Source organism: Zootoca vivipara, chromosome 2, assembly GCF_963506605.1.
Source record: "Zootoca vivipara chromosome 2, rZooViv1.1, whole genome shotgun sequence".
Lineage (NCBI taxonomy): Eukaryota > Metazoa > Chordata > Lepidosauria > Squamata > Lacertidae > Zootoca > Zootoca vivipara.
The window spans coordinates 50698904-50722542 of NC_083277.1; the positions used below are offsets into that span (position 1 = coordinate 50698904).

Here is a 23639-nt window from a genome sequence, read left to right on the forward strand (position 1 = left end):
AGGCGGGGGTGGGGGGGAAGCGGAGATCGTGCTCCGCTCTCCCCCCACCCCCGCCTGTCACCAAAGATCGGCGGGCGCTGTTTGCTGGGCTTGACAAGCCCGGCAAACAGCGCCCGCCGACCTGTGCTGTGTGACAGGCGGGGGTGGGGGAGAAGCGGAGATCGTTCTCCGCTCTCCCCCCATCCCCGCCTGTCACCGAAGATCGGCGGGCGCTCCTAGCTGGGCTTGACAAGCCCGGCAAACAGCGCCCGCCGACCTGTGCTGTGTGACAGGCGGGGGTGGGGGGGAAGCGGAGATCGTTCTCCGCTCTCCCCCCACCCCCGCCTGTCACCAAAGATCGGCGGGCGCTGTTTGCTGGGCTTGACAAGCCCGGCAAACAGCGCCCGCCGATCTTCGGACCTGTCCTGTGTGACAGGCGGGGGTGGGGGGGAAGCGGAGATCGTTCTCCGCTCTCCGCCCACCCCCGCCTGTCACCGAAGATCGGCGGGCGCTGTTTGCTGGGCTTGACAAGCCCGGCAAACAGCGCCCGCCGATCTTCGGACCTGTCCTGTGTGACAGGCGGGGGTGGGGGAGAAGCGGAGATCGTTCTCCGCTCTCCCCCCATCCCCGCCTGTCACCGAAGATCGGCGAGCGCTCCTAGGTGGGCTTGACAAGCCCGGCAAACAGCGCCCGCCGACCTGTGCTGTGTGACAGGCGGGGGTGGGGTGGAAGCGGAGATCGTTCTCCGCTCTCCGCCCACCCCTGCCTGTCACCGAAGATCGGCGGGCGCTGTTTGCTGGGCTTGACAAGCCCGGCAAACAGCGCCCGCGTGCACTTTATTAAAAAATAAGACATCCCTCAAAAATAAGCCATGTCGTGTTTTTTTGAAGAAAAAATTAATATAAGACATGACTTATAATATGAGAAACACGGTACTGGCTCTTGCTGTCTTTGAAAACAAAGATGTACCTTTGCACTCTGGTCCATAGTGGCCTGGGGCACAGTTCTCGCAAGCTCTCCCAATGAAGGCCTTACTGCAGGTGCACCATCCCGAGCCTTGCTGCCCATCGTTACAGGTACCATGATTGCTGCATGGTTCCTTAAGCCCTCCAGGACACACTGAAAGGCAGGACACATTGAATGTTATCCAACAGAAGGCATTCTTACTAAGCATCCATAACCATTTTGATAATCACTCTTGAACAGAAGCCTTATTGCTCAAGTTAGCAGCCTCCTTAAAAAGACACCAGCCTAATTACCAAACCATTAACTTTTCTCTAATGTCTTAGAACAGTAGAAGCACATCCATATGCAATTGAACTGCAAGGTGAAAGTAGTAGGATTCACCTTCCTTGCATTTTACTCCCCTTTCCTTTCCTCCCTAACATCTCTTGGTCTTTACCTTTGGACTGTAAGTCTAAAAGCATGATCTGTATGGTTTTAACATTTTGTGCAGTGCTGAACAATTATTTTGGGCACTTAACTAATAATGATCAAGATCTAATAAGCCTATCATTTGCCAGTGAATGTACTGTATAATATGAGCACTACGGATTACAATGGATGCATACACATCATTGGCTTAAAATGCAGCTAGGTCATTCTTTTTCTCAATTCTGATCGAAGTTGGTATGGGGAAGGAAACACATCAAAATGCAGTATTTCATAAGAAATGACAGGATAGATACAAATTATAGCTAATGATGTCTGTACACTGCTTCCCAAACCAGCGGTGGAAGCATGCTGGATGCAGAATAAACAGGAGTGTGTACACAGCCATATCTTCTTCAGGAGAATTTGTATCATACTGTTACATAATGAAGCTAGAAAAAACTGGGGGGGGGAATTATTTATGCCTTTTTTCCTACATATAGTGGAACAAGCAGCAATCTTAGGTTTTCAAGTCTTCTCCAGCTGGGTCAACTTTCTGTCATCAGAAGAAAAAAAAATAATAAGCTAAATGTATGTTCGGGGCTATCATATCTGAAGCACACTAACTAGGGAATAAGTCCCATTTAACTCATTGGGACTTGCTTCTGAATATACAGGCTTAAGATTTTGCTGCAAGTAAGAGTCATTTGCCTTCACTCATTTAAATCAATCATGGCCCATGGCACTCCAGCATTTATTCATTGCCAGGTGGCTGATTACAAGAAATTCCTGAATGATGATGATGATGATGATTTATTATTTCTACCAATGCCCATCTGGCTGGGTTTCCCCAACCACTCTGGGCAGCTTCCAACAGAAGGTTAAAAATACATTAAAACATCAGTCATTAAAAACTTCCTTAAACAGGGCTGCCTTCAGATGTCTTCTAAATGTCATATAGTTGTTTATTTATTTGACATCTGATGGGAGGGTGTTCCACAGGGCAGACACCACTACCGAGAAGGCCCTCTGCCTGGTTCCCTGTAACCTCACTTTTTGCAGGGAGGGAACCGCCAGAAGGCCCTTGGCACTGGACCTCAGTGTCCGGGCTGAACGATGGGGGTGGAGACGCTCCTTCAGGTATACATGTTATGGCAAAGTGGAACATACACTAAGTCAGTCATCCCCAAACTTCGGCCCTCCAGATGTTTTGTACTACAATTCCCATCATCCCTGACCACTGGTCCTGTTAGCTAGGGATCATGGGAGTTGTAGGCCAAAACATCTGGAGGGCCGCAGTTTGGGGATGCCTGCACTAAGTCACTTAAAAAGGAAGTCTATCATTTTGAAAGGGATGGTGGGGGACACAGACCATTCAAGGCAAAGAAGTATGTTGTAAGGGCTGTTGGAATAAAGGAATTTTTTCAACATTTGTAAGCGGGGAAAAGCAAGTGAATCCATCATACTACACAAACAGGTTGCAAAGGAGTATCTGAACTGGCTCCTGCTTGCAGTTATGAGGGCTACTTCCTAAGACATGTAAATCTAAAAAGAGCTCAACAGGACACCATGGGGAATCTTTCCCATATAAAAAGGAAAACTATGATGAACAGTCTTGTGTTGTTTTTATTGGCTGAAATAATCACTATGATCACCAAGAAAGAAGGAAAAAAACCACAAGTATATAATTCCCCTGCAGACAGACAACTAAGATCTCTTACCCTGACAATCTTTCCCATAGTGGTTTGGACAGCACTGAGGTACCCACTCAATGGCAAAGCATGTTCTCCTGCACCCCTTCACCAAGGGCCTTGAAAGTGGGTGCCATCTGTTCAGCCCACGTGAACGATACAACCAGGGAGACCCTCTTTCAGAAAAGGGGTATCGTGGACGAGCAGGAAATCCATCTTCATAATAGTAACAAGACTGGGTCTCTCCCTGTAAGGAAAAACAACAAACTTTTATTTGCCCTTGATTGGAATCTATTCCTTAGGGTAGAAATGCATGCCAAATATCTACTGTGATATATATAACAGGCTTAGTACATTTTAATTTAGATGGAACCATGTTCAACTTACCCCGTCTTTTGCGGTACCGAAACAAGGACGCAAACTATCACAGGAACCGCAAACAGAAGCCTGAGAGGAAGAGAAGCAGGAAGAGGAGAAAAGGTCCACAAAGGTTATAATTAAAAGTCATCAATCTGATTCTATTAAGCAGAGTTCGTCTCACCAGCAATGACTGCAGGTGTAACTGCCAGTATGGCCCTTTTTCAAGTTCACTAGTGGTTGATTTTTTCATGGAAAATCTTTCCATTTCATCAGGTCATTATGGGACTTCATGGTGAAGGGCAGGTAAGAAATATAACGATAATAAAAAAAAATTAAGAAATGAAGGCCAATTGCAAATACTGTACAATATTAGACAAGACTGGAAGCTTTGAGTTGTGTTTCCTTAACACAAGTAAAACAAACATGCCAAATTATATCACTCTAGGGCAGGTGCCAAAGAATGCTCCAACTACCGCACAATTGCGCTCATTTCACATGCTAGCAAGGTTATGCTTAAAATTCTACAAGGCAGGCTTAAGCAGTATGTGGACCGAGAACTCCCAAGCTGGATTTCGAAAGGGCAGAGGAACCAGAGACCAAATTGCAAACATGCGCTGGATTATGGAGAAAGCTAGAGAGTTCCAGAAAAACATCTACTTCTGCTTCATTGACTACGCAAAAGCATTTGACTGTGTCGACCACAGCAAACTATGGCAAGTTCTTAAAGAAATGGGAGTGCCTGATCACCTCATCTGTCTCCTGAGAAATCTCTGTGTGGGACAAGAAGTTACAGTTAGAACTGGATTGGATATGGAATAACTGATTGGTTCAAAATTGGGAAAGGAGTACGACAAGGCTATATATTGTCTCCCTGCTTATTTAACTTATATGCAGAATTCATCATGCGAAAGGCTGGACTGGATGAATCCCAAGCTGGAATTAAGATTGCCAGAAGAAATATCAACAACCTCAGATATGCTGATGACACAACCTTGATGGCAGAAAGTGAGGAGGAATTAAAGAACCTTTTAATGAGGGTGAAAGAGGAGAGCGCAAAATATGGTCTGGAGCTCAACATCAAAAAAACTAAGATCATGGCCACTGGTCTCATCCCCTCCTGGCAAATAGAAGGGGAAGAAATGGAGGCAGTGAGAAATTTTACTTTCTTGGGTTCCATGATCACTGCAGATGGTGACAGCAGTCACGAAATTAAAAGACGCCTGCTTAATGGGAGAAAGGTCCGTATAGTTAAAGCTATGGATTTCCCAGTAGTGATGTATGGAAGTGAGAGCTGGACCAAAAAAAAGGCTGATCGCCGAAGAATTGATACTTTTGAATTATGGTGCTGGAGGAGACTCTTGAGAGTCCCGTGGACCGCAAGAAGATAAAACCTATCCATTCTGAAGGAAATCAGCCGTGAGTGCTCACTGGAAGGACAGATCGTGAAGCTGAGGCTCCAATACTTTGGCCACCTCATGAGAAGTGAAGACTCCCTGGAAAATACCCTGATTGGGAAAGATTAAGGGCACTAGGAGAAGGGGACGACAGAGGACGAGATGGTTGGACAGTGTTCTCAAAGCTACGAACATGAGTCTGACCAAACTGCGGGAGGCAGTGGAAGACAGAAGTCCCTGGTGTGCTCTGGTCCATGGGGTCGCGAAGAGTCGGACACGACTAAATTACTATATGACAAAAGGGCAGGCATGTACAACAGGTCGATCGTGGTGTGTCTATGGTTGATCGCGGTATAAAATAAAGTGATTGCCTGGGTGGTTGCTATCAATCCCCCCCAAAAGCAAAAAAGCTCAACAACCCTGGTGAACTCTCCCCTAAAATAAGCTCAACAACTCCTGGCAATGACAATGGGTAGATCACAGCCTCTTTGGAGTTGGACGTTCCTGCTCTAGGGCATCTGGAAATTTTCTGGTGTAACTTACCCTAATTTGGATAAAAAATATCCAATTCAAAATTGGGGTGAAAGTGCAGCTATACATTCCTTTGTTGCATAAGTCTATGCCAGGTTCTTCCCGTGGAAGGATGCCCAAAATCCTCAAAGGAAGGGAAGCAGAAGGCTCAAAATGGTTTGTATTCAATTAAATAGGGCTGATGAAGTAATCAGTGGGCAGAACGGAGGTGGAATTCAACATTATGCTCTTCCAGTCCTTCCATCTGTGCAAACATTGCAGCTTCCCAGATGGAACCCTCCTCTCCTCCCCCTGTACACTGTTCTGGGAATTCTCCTGACTCCTCTGGAGCCATTTGGGGGGGGGGGAGCCCTGTTGCGCCAGCTGAAGTCCGTGTGCAGTACTTCCACTGACAGAGCTAGTTAGGTGAATTTTGCCTGATGTGTTTAATCCACCACACATCTGGCAATTCTCTCCTCAAAGACTTTTTCCTCCAGTCTTCTGGGCTTCTGGCTTCCAAGTACAGGTGAGGGGGTGGGAACCAGGCTTAAAATGGCTGGCAGGGCGGCCTTTGCAAACGGGATGAGTTAAGCACTTTCTAACAAATTCTCAGCTGCAAATTTCTCTCCCTCCCTGTCACACAAACACACACACACACATACACAATTGTTGGGCTGAGAACACTTTGGCATATGAATGAACACTGCCATTCATATGGCAGTTTATTCCATTTTCATGACATTCCCGTTTTGTTCTGCATTATAACTGAGCTTTCATATAACATAAAATGCCATTTCTAGAACTGCTGTAAATATAGGGCAGATTTCCATGTTATTTGCTTCCAGAAAAAATCCATTTCCAAACAATATGGAAAAGAATGCTAAACATGCACTGTATGCCACGATAGTTCTGGAAGTGGCTTTTACATTGTGTGAAACTTGCCATATATCCTCTTTTTCTAGGACATGTCCATTTAAAATGAGTCATCATGTCGATCCATAGTTAAAAGTAGAAGTCGGCAAATGTGTCCTCTTTTTTGCTCTTCAAAATATGACAACCCTAAATATAATGTGGAAATTAACAGTTATCATAAAGATGGAATAAACTGCTATGTGAACGCAGTCCTTCTTTGCCTTGTAGCTCCTCCCTGAGGACTGGGTGTGTAATGTTAGGGAATCCAGGCTGTGTTTTATGTGTTTCAGTTCATCAGAGTCTGGAGCTGTTCCAGTTCAGGCTTTACCCAAAGCTCAGGAGCTCTAAGGACCAGGCCCTGGGCAGCTGATTTCTGGTGGGCTTTTATCATGTGTTTGAGTCTGTTCTAAAGTATTTTGGTCACAAAGCTTTGTGCAAAGAGCATACTTTACAGGGAGATGTTATAGTTAGTATTTATACAATACAGTGGTACCTTGCAAGACTAATGCCTCGCGCAATGAAAACCTCGCAAGACGAAAGGAGTTCGCGATTTTTTTTGGTGACTCGCAAGACGAATTTTTCTATGGCCGTGCTTTGCAAGACGATTTTTTTTTGCATTTTTTTGCATTTTTTCCCCTATGGGAAACCACGCTTCGCAAGACAAATTTTTCGCAATACGAAACGACTTGCGGAATGAATTAATTTCATCTTGCGAGGCATCACTGTATTGTTTTCATTTTATTTTCATTTGTGTAACAGTGGGGTGGGGGAAGGGGGACTATAGGATCCTACTTGTATTTTTCTGTTCTGTTCTGCTCATTGGGGTCTCCACAGATTAATTATCTCTTTTGCTATCTCATAGTACATTTAGCTGATCATGAGTAGGATTATAATTATCGAGTGTTAAAATGTAATTGTGAATCTTGAAACCAAATAAAATATTAAAATACAGTGGAACCTTGATTGTCGAATGCTTCAAAAGCTGAACAATTCAGAACCTGAACGCCAACAACCCGGAAGCGAATGCTTTCGTTTACAAATGGTTTCCAAGGCACGTTTCTCAATTTTTTCAATGGATTTTGCCAACCATCAATTGTGCTTCGGTTGTCAAATGTTTTGGGAGTCAAACGGTCTTCCAGAACGGATTACGTTCGACAATTGAGGCTCCACTGTAATTTTTTTTTAAAGTTGGCACTTTCCCAGAAGAGACTCTTAAATTTTGGGGGGATTTGTAAAGGAGGAAGGTTATAGAAATCAACAAGCATGTGGAAATTGACACTCACCGATGGATGCTCAACATTGCGAAACTCATCACAGCGGGATCCCAAGTCTGGAGGTTCCAGCACCTGGTCAATACCATAAGCAATCCCACCATTAAATTTCATTAACTGCTGTACAATCCTTGAATTGCCATTGTTCACCAGAATTTCCCCCTGCAAGGAAGGAAAACAAGAGAAGCATATCAGGAGGTGCTCGGTTCAAGCCACTATGTGAAATTCATCCCTGCCTTCATCCACTTCTTGAAACTTACTGGCACCTTAGACTTTCATGCCTGATCGCCTGATCACATGCCAAGGCAAAAAAAATTAACTGACCAAAATTCCCCTTCTATGCAAAAAAAAAAAAAAAAAAAAAAGGTAGAGCAGCCCTATCAAGATCTAGACCAGGCACAGCTAACCTTTCGCCCTCCAGATGTTTGAGGACTGCAATTCCCATCACCCCTGACTATCGGCTATGCTGGTCTGGCACTGATGACAGTTGGAGTCTCACAACATCTTGAAAGCTGCCAATGGGAGTAGAAGAGGGGAGACAGGAGAAGAGGACCTCTCCAATTCATTCTCTTCCTGATGTTTTACCTACTCAGAATTGCCACACACACACCAAAGCTGCATGTAGACAGGAAAGCACTTTGTGGGAAGACCTGAAAGACTAAAGAGTCACCAATTCAATCCCTAGCTGACCCACTTGAGCAGTCCACCCCTACATACACAACATTTAGTTCAGATAAACATTGACTTACGGCACTTGTCTTGCTGCAGCCAAATGAGATGAGTGATCCATGCATCGTTCTTAAACCATGAGTATTCATCAGCCTGGAACCCGATAACTAGACACACACAAAAGTAATGATTCTAAGACAACTTCAAAAATAAATTCAGAAGGGTGGCTTAGAAAAAAAACAAAACACTATCAACTTACCAGCGTGTCCCTGATCATGTGTCCTTTGAGATAAGCAGCCAACTTGCTCCGGTGTTCTCTATGATACAACCATTTTTGCATATCCTCAGGGAGAGAATTAAATGCTGCATCTGTAGGCCACAACATTGTGAAGGGCTGGTGCAAGGTACTGTTAACCAGATTAAGAAGTCCTGCCTCCTGCACAGAGACAATACAGCAAAGTGTATGCACATCAAAATGCCATACACACAGTATCAATCATAAATTACTTGTGTGAAACTAGCCATCAGAAACAAAAGAATGTTTTGAAGTGTAGGTGGGTTCCCATGAGGTAAGACACAGTGATAACAATAAGAACCTTTACTGAACTACATAACTGGGAAACAGGGGCAAAGCAACTGCTTATATACATTTCTGAAGGCCTGGGCCACGCCCACTTCCAACATGATTGGCTGTCTAAACTTCCAAACTGCGAATCACGACTCAGATTTTAAGGGCCAATGGCAGAGGCCCAATTCCTGAAATGTTCTGTGATTGGACATGTATGGAATCAGAACACAGGGGCTCAGAATCCTTAGTCCAGACTCAAGCTCAGGCAAACACAGACCACTGAATACATAACATGTTCCATATTTAAAAGTAAGAAATATACTGCACAATCCTTTGAATGTAACACCAAGCCTAGATTGGAGGGAGTAAACTCTGAAATAAATTCTGAACTGAATCTGAAAGTTAACTTTTTTGTATTTTTATTAGAGATAAATGTTTCATTTTAAGGACTACAGATTTTTTTAAAAAAATTACCACTAGAAGCTTGCTGAAGATTTTGTATCCATAAGCATCTGCAACCTCTGTGATGATTTTCTGGAAAGCAACAAAAAGATGCAGTTATTAGAAACGAAGTCTCTGTATCATGGAAGATGAAACCCAAATGCATTGCCACACCCAGGGGGTTGCTTTATGTCCATTATAATGAAGACTGAAGAGAAATCACCCAATACACAGACATTCATACTCCTTAAAACAGCAGCAAGTTATGATTTCTGCCAATCATCAATGCAGTTAATCAATATACAGTCGTACCTCGGTTTAAGTACGCTTCAGTTTGAGTACTTTCAGTTTAAGTACTCCGCGGATCTGTCTGGAATGGATTAATTCACTTTCCATTACTTTCAATGGGGAAGTTTGCTTCAGGTTAAGTACGGACTTCCAGAACCAATTACACTCATACTTCGGGTTAAGTACTCTTCAGGTTGAGTACTCTGCGGACCTGTCTGGAACGGATTAATCCACTTTCCATTACTTTCAATGGGAAAGTTCGCTTCAGGTTAAGTAAGCTTCAGTTTAAGTACTCGCAGACCCGTCTGGAACGGATTAATCCACTTTCCATTACGGTACTTTCAATGGGAAAGTTCGCTTCAGGTTAAGTACAGACTTCCGGAACCAATTGTGTACTTAAACCGAGGTACCACTGTACTACTATTCTGGTCAGACATACTAACTGTGAAATGCATCATTCCAATATTTATAAAACTTTCTTCCACCAGGTAAGAGATTTCATATGCAAAGCTAGAAATGCTTCTGTACAACATAGGAATGCAAATCAAACAATTGTGTAACAGAAAGGGGCAAGTTGGGCTCACATACATTGCCAAGGCATACAAATTACCTTGGGTGTGCCTTTGACCGATTTACATCAATGCTGGTATTTATTTTATTTTTTATATTAGAGCAAGTGCAAGGTTTTATATTTAACCATAAAACCCGTTGTGTTGTGTTGCGTTGTGTTACATTGTGTTTGTTTGTTTTTTAAAAAATACAGAGTATAAAAATTAATGAGTCATTTCAACCCTTTATAATTTTAGACATACCTGTGATAGGTTGGATGAAATGTTTATATTCTGCAGGTCATCTGGGATTAAGATCTTGTCAATGAAATGTAGGACACCATTGTTTCCCATAATGTCACTCTCAATTATCTTTGCTTCATCATTTAAATACACGCTGTTCTGAGAAAAAGGGACATAATACACATTCCCAGTAAGACACACCTTCTCATGTACAAAGCCTTTTTGTTCTTGAGTGATGATCACCAGTGAGGGATGGGCTACAGTCGCAAGATAGAGTAAATTATTGTAGGTTTGTCTTGATAGATGTTTTAGGCTTGACTATTGGTCCATTTAACCCAGCATTGCTTACACTGACTGGCAGCAGCTCTTTAGGGTTTCAGATGGAGTCTTTCCCAACCCTACCTGGACACACCAGGGACCTTCAGCATGCAAAGCAGATGCTCTACCAACTAGGGTATGGACCTTCCACTGGATACATACAACCGTGTTCTCACAGTCCCTGCCTTCCACTACTCAAGCTGGGTATAGCTAAAAACTTTTCAGAAATTTATGGGCAACATTGCAAAGCGGTAGTAGGGAACCTTGCTCCCATGGGATGGAGGGATGGCTTTAAAAGAGGATTGAATTCATGGAGGAGAAGGCTATCAGGTTTCCCACAGGTATCAGCTTGGCCACAATAGGATGTTGGACAAATGGGCCATTGGCCTGATCTAGCAGGTTCTTCTTATGTTCTTACAATCGCAGGCCTAGGGGCCAAATATGACCCTCCAGGCCTCTCTTATCAGGCCCCCAGGACTCTTCCCAGGCCACACTGGTCCCACTTTGCACCCTCAAGTGTTTTTGCCTGGCTGGAAAGTGTCCATAACTCCCTAGCCCCTGGCCTCCATCCTTCTGAAATGTTACATGTTACTTCCCTAGGGACCCTTCTTCAATGCATGCCATTTTCAAACTAATATAATTGTACAAAACAAAGCAAACAAGGATCAACTTCAACAGTGCCCCAGAACAAAGAACCCTGCACCCATCTTTCTGAAGTTTGTTAGGTTTCTTACCAAGAGGTACCTTTATGAAAAGAATAGGGACCAGGGGCCTCAAATGAGACCTTTCAGACCTTCCTATCCAACCCTTGGGATTCTACTTAAACCCTGCTCCACACTCTTGTGTGCCTGGGATGTGTCCTTGATTTATACGAATGCATCTTGCCTGGCTGGATGTGAGTATGTGTATAGGAAGCACTTACATGGCTGGAAGGTAGCCTGTTGTACAAAGGGTAAGAGGCACACCCATTGCTCTGCCCACGTACTGAATAACATGGCACATACCTCTTTCATGGACACCTTTATTTTGAGTCCAGATACAGCTGTGATGGAACTTTGCAACTGCAAGTCTTCTGACCGTAACTGGTTGCAGACGACTATGTGATTGTTAAGCAAATACTTGACGAAACCCTTCTTTTCCCATTCTGAAAACTGAAGAAAACGGGGTTATACAAGTCAGGCATGGGCTCAGCACCTTTCCAAAGCACTAAAGCTAGCTGAGGAGAATGGGATGCCCGAATCAAATATTAATTTGACACTTCACCTACTGAGAAAACTTGTTCTCATTCAAGAAACAGAAGAATGAACACTTATGGAACTATTCCCTATAAGGAATAGTTCCATAAGTCTTCATTCTTCTTCATTCTTCATTGGCTGTCTTCCCTAATTCTTCTCATATATATATATATATATATATATATATATATATATATATATATATATATATGGAAGACAGCCAATCACAATATAATCACTAATACATTGAAGAGAACTGAATCAAACCTATACATGCAGCAGAAATTTAGATTCATATAAATGAAAGTTGCTTAGATTAGATAGCAAACACTCAGGTTTAACTGAAGCGGGGTGGTTTCTAAGGATTTTACCTTTTCTAGTTAGAAGGGGTGATTTTAATGCCAGGGAGGGAGGGAGGGAGGGAGGGAGGGAGGGAGGGAGGGAGGGAGGGAGGGAGGGAGGGAGGGAGAAAGAAAGAAAGAAAGAAAGAAAGAAAGAAAGAAAGAAAGAAAGAAAGAGAGGTGGGCTTTGGGCACTGTTGGCATGCAATGGCTGAGGGCCACATTGCCTATCCCTGTATTAAACTAGCTCTAAAGAAACCCAGAGAAGACATGCACAGACTGATAAGCAGAACAATAGGCTTTCAAATGCAACCAGAAAGGTGTTTCTTACCGTGGTGCTGTTCTTTATGTAATCAGCATGTGGGACAAAAACAGTGAACGGTCCAGGTCCCGTCAATTCAACAGTGTCAAATTGCTATGCCACAAAAACATGTCCAGAGATTAACACACACAGCAGCACAACATGATTTATGCAAGAAAACACTGCTCAGAAAAGATGAAACAGGACTCTGCTCACGTCGCTGGACATTTCCAATGTTCTTCATTCTGATGCAGCTCCTTTTACCACCACCCACCCCAAAGTCCACTCCTGAAGTGAGGGGGACTCTCTAGAATGGTGTAGGGTAGCATGTGAGAGTGAGAATTGGCAGAAATCTAAGGGACTTCTAATAGCCCCCTGTATATGGATTGCTCTCCCCAGGGAGTCCTGCCCATCTGCAATCTTGTCATCCTTTTGGTGTCAGCAAATACATTTTGGTCTACCTGAGCATTTGGACGCCACCAATGACATGCTATTACACTGATGAATCTGTTTTAATCACATTTATGTCATTATGTGATTATGTTCATCATTATATTTTGTTAATTTTGGTTGTAAGTTGCTTTGAGACTTTTTTTATAGTGGGAAGCAATACACACACACAAACACAAACACACACACACTCTTAATAAACCTAAACCTGCATCAGTGTAAGTGACACAAGGGGCCCTCTAAATTCAAGGCTCACTCTCTTTTAGAGGATGTTGATGCTTACGTTGATATACTTAACGAATTTAGATGCAGCTTGTCTTCTAGCGAGCTCCTAAAAAATAAAATTAAAAACCATCTAATATTAATGACAAGGCTCTGCTTTTTCATTTTTTTAAAAAAAACAACCTTATCCTTCACATCCAAATGAAGAAAGAACATTTATACCCTACTTCACACAATAACAGGAGTACAATAATGAAATGGGAATGGTTTGTGAAAATAATCCCATGATAAGACTTGTGACATATGTTCTGGGCTTGAATTTTCCAGTTGCCTTGAATTGTTTGGCCAGAGAATTGATCAAGGAACTGGTCCCACATGCATCTGACAATCAAAAATGAACTGCAGTGTCCTGCCTGCAGAGTGAACTTGCTCTCAACTCCAAGTCCCCCAAAGGCTCTACTAGTCCAAAGAGGTACAGTGGTACCTCTGGTTACGAACTTAATTCGCTCCGGAGCGCCGTTCTTAACCTGAGGTACCACTTTCGTTAATGGGGCCTCCCGCTGTCGCCGTGCCACCGCTGTGCGATTTCTGTTATCATCCTGAGGTAAAGTTCTTAACCCGAGGCACTATTTCTGGAATAGCGGAGTCTGTAACCTGAAGTGTTTGCAACCCGAGGTGTTTGTAACCCAAGGTACCACTGTATTTGAGATAATCCCATCCCTTTTGCAGAAGAGAAAAGCCTTTTGGGTAGTATTTATAATGGTAGGATTTGAACAATTCTAGGTAATATCTGTATTTTAACTACAAGCTCCTCAACCAGCAATCTTTTTCTTCAGTTTCTTTAAAATTAATCCCCAACTAATCTACGGCCAGAACTGTACTGCTATATTTAATTTATGGGACCTTTTGTAACTTTCTTACCTCCTCTGAAATATCCACTTGGCATTTTAAAAAATCTTAGTTTGCTTCTTCTTCAAAAAGAGGAGTGATGGTGCATCTGTATACAGCCTGATGTCAATAATATATTATGGCTTATATAATGCTGTCCAGTGGGAACTTAAGAGTAGGTTGAGATAAAAGAAATCATGGCAGCCCCTTTCCAACAGAATGTCTTGTACCTGCCACACAGTGCCTGTGCATGTAATTCCATCGCCTGTACCATCTAAACAAATGCAGATTCGACCCCCCTTTTGAGTCCAAAGACAGAGAGCAAGTGGACTGCAGCCTCCATTATCCTGGGAAGAAAAGTTAAAACATATTAGTCAGTAAGAAAGTTGAAATACTGCCTTACTTGGAAATGCTTGAAACACACAATGCTTGAAACTCACACCGCTTCTTGAACAAACCTCTACATTCATGGTGGGCTCTAGATTTTTAATGCTTCTTATCTGAATGGACCATTTTAGGCCAAATTACACACTACACAGGATATTCACGATTGGTTCCCCCAAACACACACATTTTTATTTTTACATTTCAAGATTCTACCCATAATTTGTCTGATAATGGACAGAAAGGAGCTCAATGTAAATTGTTTGTTAATCCTTTGACGAGAGAATCAGTGCCAACAAACCTCCTTGCAAGGATCAATGCGCTCACACTTGTTAACACCATCACCAGTGAACTCGGGAAGACAGTTACAGGCAACCTATGTAAAATAAAACAAAAGCAACAATATACAGTCAACATTCTATAATTCGGATCTACAAACAAAACTGCAGACAACAGCAGCAATAGATTGATTTTATATACTGAAAACTAAAATCACAGGACCTTCCTCAGTCTAGAAACTTGCAGCTGTCTTTATCAGCTTGTTTCTGCTGTTGTGTGTAAGCGTGCAACAAATCACTTCTACCTGAGCAACGGAACTTCTCCTTTGTCTCCTCCTTCCATGTGCTCCCTGCATCTGCTCTGGGCTTCTTCCCCAACCCTGCAAATTATAGGGGGGCTGGAGGATGAAAAGGGGGAAATCCCATTGCACAAGTGGAAAGTGTTCCCTTCGCACCATGACCTTGCAGGATTCAAATGATGCTCTAACAGAGGAGAGCGTACTAGAAAGAGAGAGCACGTGCACAGCCACCAGTGTGCCACTGTGTTTTCCAAGTGAGAAACAGTGCAATCAGCCTCAAGAATTTTAAATAGTCTCATGAGCTAGTGAGACCCAATCCCTTATGGTCACCAAACTCTGCAGCTGGAGATGCATTGCTGCACTTTAGCACTGCTCCCTCTTTGTGATGAGATTTCAGCCTTAGATAATATAGGTATTGCACTCATGGAGTGACTTGTGCAATGGAGCTCCCACAAAATCTGCTCCAGAATGTGGGTTTTGTGGAACCCTCGGGGTAGATCTGGGAGGGGGTCATGGGGAGGAGAAATCTGTTGCATGTGTGGATGTTGCTACACAAGCTCAATGACTTCATTGGATACTACCCTTAGGGTGGTACTCTTTCCCCCCAGGGAGAAATGTACTGTTAGAGAGCCCCAAAAATAAAGAGAAAAGGAGTTGCTTACGAGGCCTGGTCCTGTTTTAACACACTCGGCAAACTGGTGACATCCTCCATTCTTGTCTAAGCATAGATCAATTTCTAGATGTACAAGAGATGTAGGAAAGAGGATTGTATGCACCAAAATTTTGTTTCCACTGTAAAACTGCATCTTGCCTAACAAAACAAGTTCCTAGCATGCTAGGAGGCATCAACAGAGCTGTTATATGTATATGAAGCTGTCTGCCAAGAGGAGAAGTGAGCAAGAGTGAACCAGTAGAAAAAAAAGTTACATTTTTTGTCTTAAGGACAACATTTTTGACCCACTCACTCTCACCCCCCAACGAAAGCCCTTTCCATGCTAAAAATTAAACACAGCTCTGTGAAGGAAAGACAGAACCCCATAGGAAAGACCACCGCCACAGCAGGCAATACACATACCTGTATTATTATTATTATTATTATTATTATTATTATTATTATTATTATTATTACCCCGCCCATCTTGCTAGGCCTCCCCAACCACTCTGGGCGGCTTCCAACAATAACAAAATACAATAATCTATTAAACATTAAAAGCTTCCCTAAACAGGGCTGCCTTCAGATGTCTTCTAAAAGTCTGGTAGTTGTTTTTCTCTTTGACATCTGGTGGGAGGGTGTTCCACAGGGTAGGTGCCACCACCCAAAAGGCCCTCTGCCTTTTAATAGGCCCCAACTGTGTCTTGGGCAAAAATTGGGATTTGTTCAAATTGCAAGAAGCCCTATTGTCCTAGTAGCAGGTAGATGAGCACAGTTCCCATTTCCTAACCATCACAACTTTATTACTCCCACTAGGCACAGAACAGTTGGATATTTGCTGTAGGAAAGTGGTGGTTGAATCATGCATGAGATAATTAACGTGGTGTGAGATGCCAGGTCTGCAAGGGAGATGGGGCTGACTGTAAGTTCTCAAACTCATTTTAATGATACCATAAATATTTACTTGACTTTTAAATGTCACCAATATGCTCACTCATGCATCTACATATATACTGGCCTTTGCAGTTAGCATCTATTTTCAAAAGCAGAATTGCTCAGCCTTTCATGTGCTTCAAACAGCATGGATGCTCACCCCGGCATAGAGTCCCATCTCCAACATAGCCTTCTTTACAAGAGCAAGTTCTTTGACCAGGCCCAACTTTTGTACAGCTGGCATGTGGGGAGCAGCCACCATTGCCCATTGCACAGGGATCAATTTCTGTGTTACAAAAGAAAAGAAATTAGGGACAGGGTTGTCCTTTCTCTCGCTTCCCTCTAAAGCCTCCAGAAAACCTGCAAGGGTGACCCTTGTGATCACATTTTTTTTGGGGGGGGAGGTCAGATGAGGAGGGGAATTGACAGAAATTTTCCCCTTATGTGAACAGATGACCAAGGCAGGATTGCAAGTCTGTTTTGCTCATGCTTCTTAACCGAACTGCCGAGGGAACATCAGAGTCACTCAGAGAGGTGTACTATTTGCGTGGTCAGGCACATCAAGCCTGTTGCCTCCCCCCACAGACAGATTCATTGTGCAGTGTTCTTGGATCAAAGCAGGCCAGAACTTTATTGATTATAGATGTATGCAGTTTGGCTCAGGCATCGGGTGATTTCTCGCTCAGTTGGCCCACCTGCTGACTGCTTCCTAAAGGATCTGAGAAAGGGTTGCCCTGTGACTTACAACAAATAGGGACAGCCCATCAGAATTACTGCCCCCATCTGGGCTTATGGACAAAGCACTACTCCAGGATCCCTTGAACAGGGATACCCTAATTCCGGCTCCGGTGGCAGTTAAGACATTTGGGATCATTTATAGAGTTTAACTGAAGGGGATGTATGGCTTTGCCTCCTCCTTCAAAGAAGGAAGAACATGCCTGCTTCTTTTCTGCCTCTCTGATTATGTGGCAGGCCCACTGTGCTCACACTCACACACACTCACTCACACACACACACTCTCTCTCTCTCTCTCTCTCTCACACACACACACACACTCACTCTCTCTCTCACACACACAACCCAGCCAGTCAAAGAGTGAATAACTATCAGGATACAGGCATGGGTGATAACAAGCCACAACTGGCTTGCTGAGGTAAGTGGGGTTGGCATGGCATGGGGTCAAGATCCATTATCTCACAGGACTGCCAGTCTGAAGCCCAATACACCATCCAAGCACAGGGAATGCTTTGGGACTTGACCAGCATATAAGAAGCTAGTGTTGTGCATGCCATGTAACTGGAATATCGCTGGTAACATGAGGTGAATGGGGCCAGATCTAGTCTGCTCTAAGCTGAGGCTATAAAATAGATATCATCATGGTTTCATTTGGTTCTGGCTTCATGGTTTGATTAGCATTACCAAGAAAGGTTGTTCCAATTACATTGCCAATTTTGATTAAATCACTAAATACGTGGGGGGGCGGGGCGGCATACTGATGCTTAACAAAATTCTTGTTGAGGTAAAATGCAGGATTTATAACCTGCATCCGATCAGCTTCTGGCTGATTGCTTTGAAATACCTGTCTTGAAGGAAGTTCCATGTTAATCCATAAAAATAAGGATGCTTGATTAAATGAAAGTGGGTTTGTTCCTGATTGCAGATTTCAAAAGTAATGCTTACTCTAGAGGAGCTATTTAAGCTGTTACTGGTATACATCAAGGTAGCATAATGATTTGATTACCCTGGTACTAAGCACTTGAAGTGCTAGCTGTTTTCATAATCGTGACAGAATGGGGGACAAAGCAGGGAGGGGTTAGGAGAGCAAAGCTATTTTGCTGTAGCTTTACTTTTAATTTTTGTACTTTAGTTCTCACAGATTTGCCTTATCCTCTGCAATAACTTGAACATTTCCGTTTCTAGTTAAATTGCAACCAAATACATCTGCATGAAGAGTCAATATGAAATGATTGGTCAAAATGTATCTTAAAGGGCCATAGGAAATGACCCTTTGAAAACCTGTCCCATAGGATTCTCAAGAAACAGAAAGCAGAATCACAGAGGTGGAGGGAATCTCAAAGGTCACGTAGTCCAATGCAGTCAATTGCCCCCCAACTGGTGGCCATCCAACCTCTGCTTAGAAACCTCTAATGGTGGTGCGTACACCAGCTTCTGCAGCAGTCCTTTCCACTGTCAGACAACTTTTACCATAGGAATGATTGGTTTAAACCCTTTTTCTTTTAATGTGAGCCCTCCAGAGGAATATAAACAAATCTGCTTCATTATCCATGCGACAGCATTCCAAGTGTTTGAAGATGGCTACTCCATCGCCACTCCCTCATATATTTTTTTCCAGGCAAAACACACCCAACTCCTTCAACTTTTCCTTACAGGACTTTGTATCCAGGCTTCTCACCAACTTTGCCACCCTCTTCTGGACACACTCCAGTTTGTCAATATCCTTCTGAAGCTGCAGTTCACAGAGCTGGACAGCAATGCTCAGAAAAGGACATATGTTCTCTTCTACCCACAGATTTTTCATTTTTGAAAAGGTTGGGGCTGGCTCATATATGCATGTCCATCACTTGATAAATGCAAAATATTGTTTAAATCAAATATCCATATTCTGTTGCTTACTCAGTCCATTATCCAGATTTTTCTGTGCAGGATGGGTTATGATTTTACCATGTATGCAACATGATTGCAGACATTTGCGAGAAATACCTGTGCAAGAGGTTCCGTTCCCATTGTATCCAGCAGAACACAAGCAAGTGGGCTGGGAAGTGGTAGAATCATTGACGCAACTGAAATGGAAGAGGGAAGCATTGAGAAGGTATGTATGAACCCAAATTCACCAACATATTCAAGGATGCTATTCTGTGGTAATGACCAGTCTAGAACTCCAACATTATTGGATCTCTATAAACAGATGTAACGGATGTTCCTGGTTTCCTTTGCCCAAATAAATGAAATAATAATAATAATAATAATAATAATAATAATAATAATAATAATAATAATTTATTTTTATTTATACCTCACCCATCTGGCCGGGTTCCCCCAGCCACACTGGGCGGCTTCCAACAAAATATTAAAATACAGAAATCCATCAAACATTAAAAGCTTCCCTAAACAGGGCTGCTAGTTAAGAACTATGAGAGTGACATTACATCATGCAGGGTTGAAAGAAACTCAAGCAATTCATGTTTGCTTTTCCTTGTGCAAAATAAATGGAAATTTTGCATCTCAGACTCCCCTTGACATGTGCATCACAAGATCCCAGTTGATCATAAATGAAAGCTACTGCCCCAAAGCTAATGCCGACAAAAGATTTAGGTGGTCTTGTAGTTATTGACATACCAATTTATATCCATATCAAAATTACTTCTCCTTGATAGGTCACATCTTCAGCTCTACGGTTGTTGATAATACCCAATACAAAGCAACAGAATGGGTAAATGCCTTACCTATTCACACCTCATTTTCAGAAGAGGAATATGCATTTTGAAATTAAACAATATATTGATGAGCAGAAACCATCCTTTTATAATCTTTGTTTATGAAGGGCCTTCTCTCATGCACAAACTAATTCCCCACTGCGCAGGGAAACATTAAAGGATGGAGCAATTGAAAATGCAAAATGTTGAATTAAAACATCAGCTTCCATTATTATTACTAATAATTATATTCATCACTCTTTTTTAAAAAATGAACTAACAGTGACTTAAAAACATTGAAAGCAGATATAAAGAGAAAAACACAACAACCTAAAATACAATAATATGCATAAAAGAGCAAATCCCGCTCAACCCCATCCCACTACAAAAGTCCTGTCTTGGTTCCATATTTCAAAAACTCATGTCCAGATACATGCATAGCATCACATGTTTTAAACTGTGCCCTCCAATTGTACTCACTTTGCATGTTCATCACAAGTGCCATTACAGAAATCCTTTTTAACTTCTGCGAGAGGAAAAAAAAAGTTTTTACAATATTATTCCTGCATTGCAGGAGGTTGGACTAGATGACTCTTGGGACCCCTTCCAACTCTACAATTCTATGATTCTACGACTCATCAAGTAATTGAAATCTGTCTAAGAACCAAGACAGCAGGACCTTGAACCAGATCAATCTTTGCAGAGATACTTTTAATGTTGTGATCTCAAGTCACCAGCTTCTCTGTACTGCATCAGACGCTGCTTCTGCAATGTGACTATTTGGGTGACAGAAGAAGCAGAGTTGCTTCTGAGGAAACAAAGTTAAAAAGCCTTACTGCACGCACACACACACGCGCACACACGCACACACACACGCGCACACACACACGGACGGCTGCCTGCACACAGATATCAATAATGGCCTCACTAAATCAGGGTTCTGACTTTTCCCCAAATCCTCCTGTAGGGGAATGCTGAGATACAAGCAGATCCCATTGCAGGGGTAAAAGTAAAGGAAAATCTAAGGAATCACGGGAGTAATACCAAGGTTCCTGTTAGGTCTAAACTGGGCTATCCCAAATCTTGGACAATCCATAGTTTGGGGGACCCAAGATTAATTATTGACCCGAGAAAAAGTGCTTGACCATATTTCCACAACTGTGGTGTTCTTATTTGATGCTCCAGCAAATACTTAATTTATGCACTGTATTCATGTTCAGCACCTGTGGCACTCCAGATATACTTTGTTTATTAAGTTTATCCTGTTTATTAAGTATCTCTATGTGTGCATAATCCTATGACTGTCTGTCATTCCATTTCTATCACTGCCAGTACGACATTAATTTTTGCTGTTACAAATCCTTATTTTTCTTAAATCGGTCTCACTTTTAAGATTTCATTTTTTAATTCACTGAGTTCAGCAACATCATGACTGCATATCCACAAAGACAGTTGCTTTCATTCACTTACCTGTGTCACAACTAACCCCTTTAAAGCCTGCCGCACAGGTGCAGCTTCCATCCCCCAGCAGTCCATCGTTGCATATCCCATGCGCGCAGTTGCATTCTGGGGATAAATATTAAGCTTCTATCAAGGATACATACCGAAGCCCACATTAAGGCATGCTGAGTTTCCCACAAATTCACAATCAGCTGTATGTGACTGTAGCATTTTAAAATAAATGATGTATCATCATTAAATATGAGTACAAAGCAAGTTATATAGAATATTAATACATATCCTTCATATACAATCTATTTTTAAAAAAACATACAAATTACATACATTATCAAATGGTTGATTATGAAGTTGTAAAACTGAGTGTGTATTAAAGTTCAACACCAATTTTTTGCTAATAGCCAATCGAGGGACTCCAGCCCACTGCAAATTTGGGATTCTGCTGTCTACAATCTATTAATCTTACTAATTCATCTATTAATATTACTTTTATTTTTAAATAATTGTACTAATTAGCAAAACTTATTCATCCATGCCCTCTGTTTTATTATTTTTGCATTTTGCACTTTGCTGTGATTCACTTTGAAGACCATTGGTTGAGGTTTTTTACTATACACACATGGAAAAGTTCTAACACCACAATTTTAGTATCAAAGGTTTAATCTTTTGATATACCCACTGGATGCTCTCTCAGACAATAGACAAAAGTTAAATGTGACTGCACCTTCGTATTTGTTATAGCTATCGGTAATGACCACATTGGACCCTAGGAACCAAATGTGGAACAAAACATATGAGTAATTCAAAAAGAGTGTGTCAAATAACATTGTAGAATAATCTTCCCTCCCCGTCAATATCACAGAAGTTCCACACATCACTCTAGCCATGAATCACCTGATTTACAGTTGGCTCCATATCTTCCTGGCTGACACATTTCACAGGCAGTTCCATGGTAACCTTCATGGCATCGGCACTCGCCATTGCCATCAATGCCATCTTGGCATACTCCATTTCCAGAACACCAACGGTCTGGTTTTCCCGGGCACATCTCACACATATGGCCGTAATAACCTGAACAGCAGACAGAGACCTCAGGAAAACAAAACAAATAACAGTCAGACCCCTGATACTGGAGGAAATGTGAAACATCAAATAGTCCAAATATGATTTTTAAAACTGCTTTTCGATTTTTGTTTTGTTTTGTTTTTTTGGACAGCTTATATATTTATTTAGCGCTTGAGATGGTGCCATAATAGCATTACTCCATGGTCATCAAGAAAGGCTTTGCTAGTGCTGCCTCCTGCTCCCGACGTCCACTCCACGTTAATTTCAAACAGGAACTTTAGTTCTTCAGCACCTGGCTGAAGGATTGATCCCCGCCAAGCATACTATTAATTTATCTGTGAACTGTAGAACTTTAAAAAATATTCTTTTATTGTATACTGATGTTTTAAATTCTTGTACATCGCTTTTAAAAATTTATAAATAATAATGTAACTAATAAATTCTTCTAAATACAATACACTGCTTAACATCTCTAATGTGGGGCTGACATTGTGGCATGTTTTTTATGTAGATAAGATGATAGAGTCTGTGTTCAGCATGGACAGCAGCATTACAGTCATATCATGGGACAGAGACCTCCCCTTCAAATATTTTGGATGGTATTGGGGGTTGACAGGTCAGGAAATAAAAATTGATACTTTGCTCACAGAGAAATTTGTCAGCTGGGGATCTGTGGGAAGGGTGCTATAGCACTCAAGGCCAGCTTGTGGGCTTTCCCAAGGCATATGATCAACAGGTAAAAGAACAGAATTCTGGGCTAGATGAGCTTTTAACCTGACTCAGTAGGGCCCTTACAATGTTCTTATGCAGCATGAGGTATTGCTGGCCACCTGTAATGACAATGGCATCCCTGCAATATCAGTGCACACCATATTTCAGACTGTATCAGACAACCACATGGCATGGAGGCTGGCTGGTTACACAGGTAAGCTGGCCCATATACACTAAGACAGCTCATGGCACATGGGTCAAATTCTGCCTCCATGCTGACTCTTCCCATGCCCTGTTGCTGATAGAAGGTTGTAAGTAGTGCACAATTATTTTTTAAATAATATTTATTTGCAACCTCTGGAGCAACGTACAACAATGAAAACTCTGTTCCTCACTAAACAATAACACCATCAAAACTGGCAACG

The 23639-nt window shown here is 42.2% G+C and overlaps 1 protein-coding gene across 1 annotated transcript in view; it reads right to left on the bottom strand.

Moving 5' to 3' along the window:
- STAB1 (stabilin 1) overlaps window positions 1-23639 on the bottom strand; it is a 103984-nt gene that overhangs the window by 20314 nt on the left and 60031 nt on the right. Inside the window, exons 38-56 of the mRNA XM_035106132.2 lie at window positions 22333-22528; window positions 21451-21546; window positions 20461-20506; window positions 19268-19347; window positions 16707-16832; window positions 15624-15697; window positions 14686-14760; window positions 14231-14347; window positions 13174-13221; window positions 12471-12554; window positions 11568-11714; window positions 10267-10404; window positions 9200-9259; window positions 8417-8593; window positions 8238-8324; window positions 7501-7650; window positions 3429-3488; window positions 3072-3288; window positions 949-1098 (exon numbers count right to left, since the gene is read on the bottom strand). Of these exons, the coding sequence (XP_034962023.2) occupies window positions 949-1098; window positions 3072-3288; window positions 3429-3488; window positions 7501-7650; window positions 8238-8324; window positions 8417-8593; window positions 9200-9259; window positions 10267-10404; window positions 11568-11714; window positions 12471-12554; window positions 13174-13221; window positions 14231-14347; window positions 14686-14760; window positions 15624-15697; window positions 16707-16832; window positions 19268-19347; window positions 20461-20506; window positions 21451-21546; window positions 22333-22528 (2128 nt within the window). The remainder of the gene's footprint in view (window positions 1-948; window positions 1099-3071; window positions 3289-3428; window positions 3489-7500; window positions 7651-8237; window positions 8325-8416; window positions 8594-9199; window positions 9260-10266; window positions 10405-11567; window positions 11715-12470; window positions 12555-13173; window positions 13222-14230; window positions 14348-14685; window positions 14761-15623; window positions 15698-16706; window positions 16833-19267; window positions 19348-20460; window positions 20507-21450; window positions 21547-22332; window positions 22529-23639) is intronic.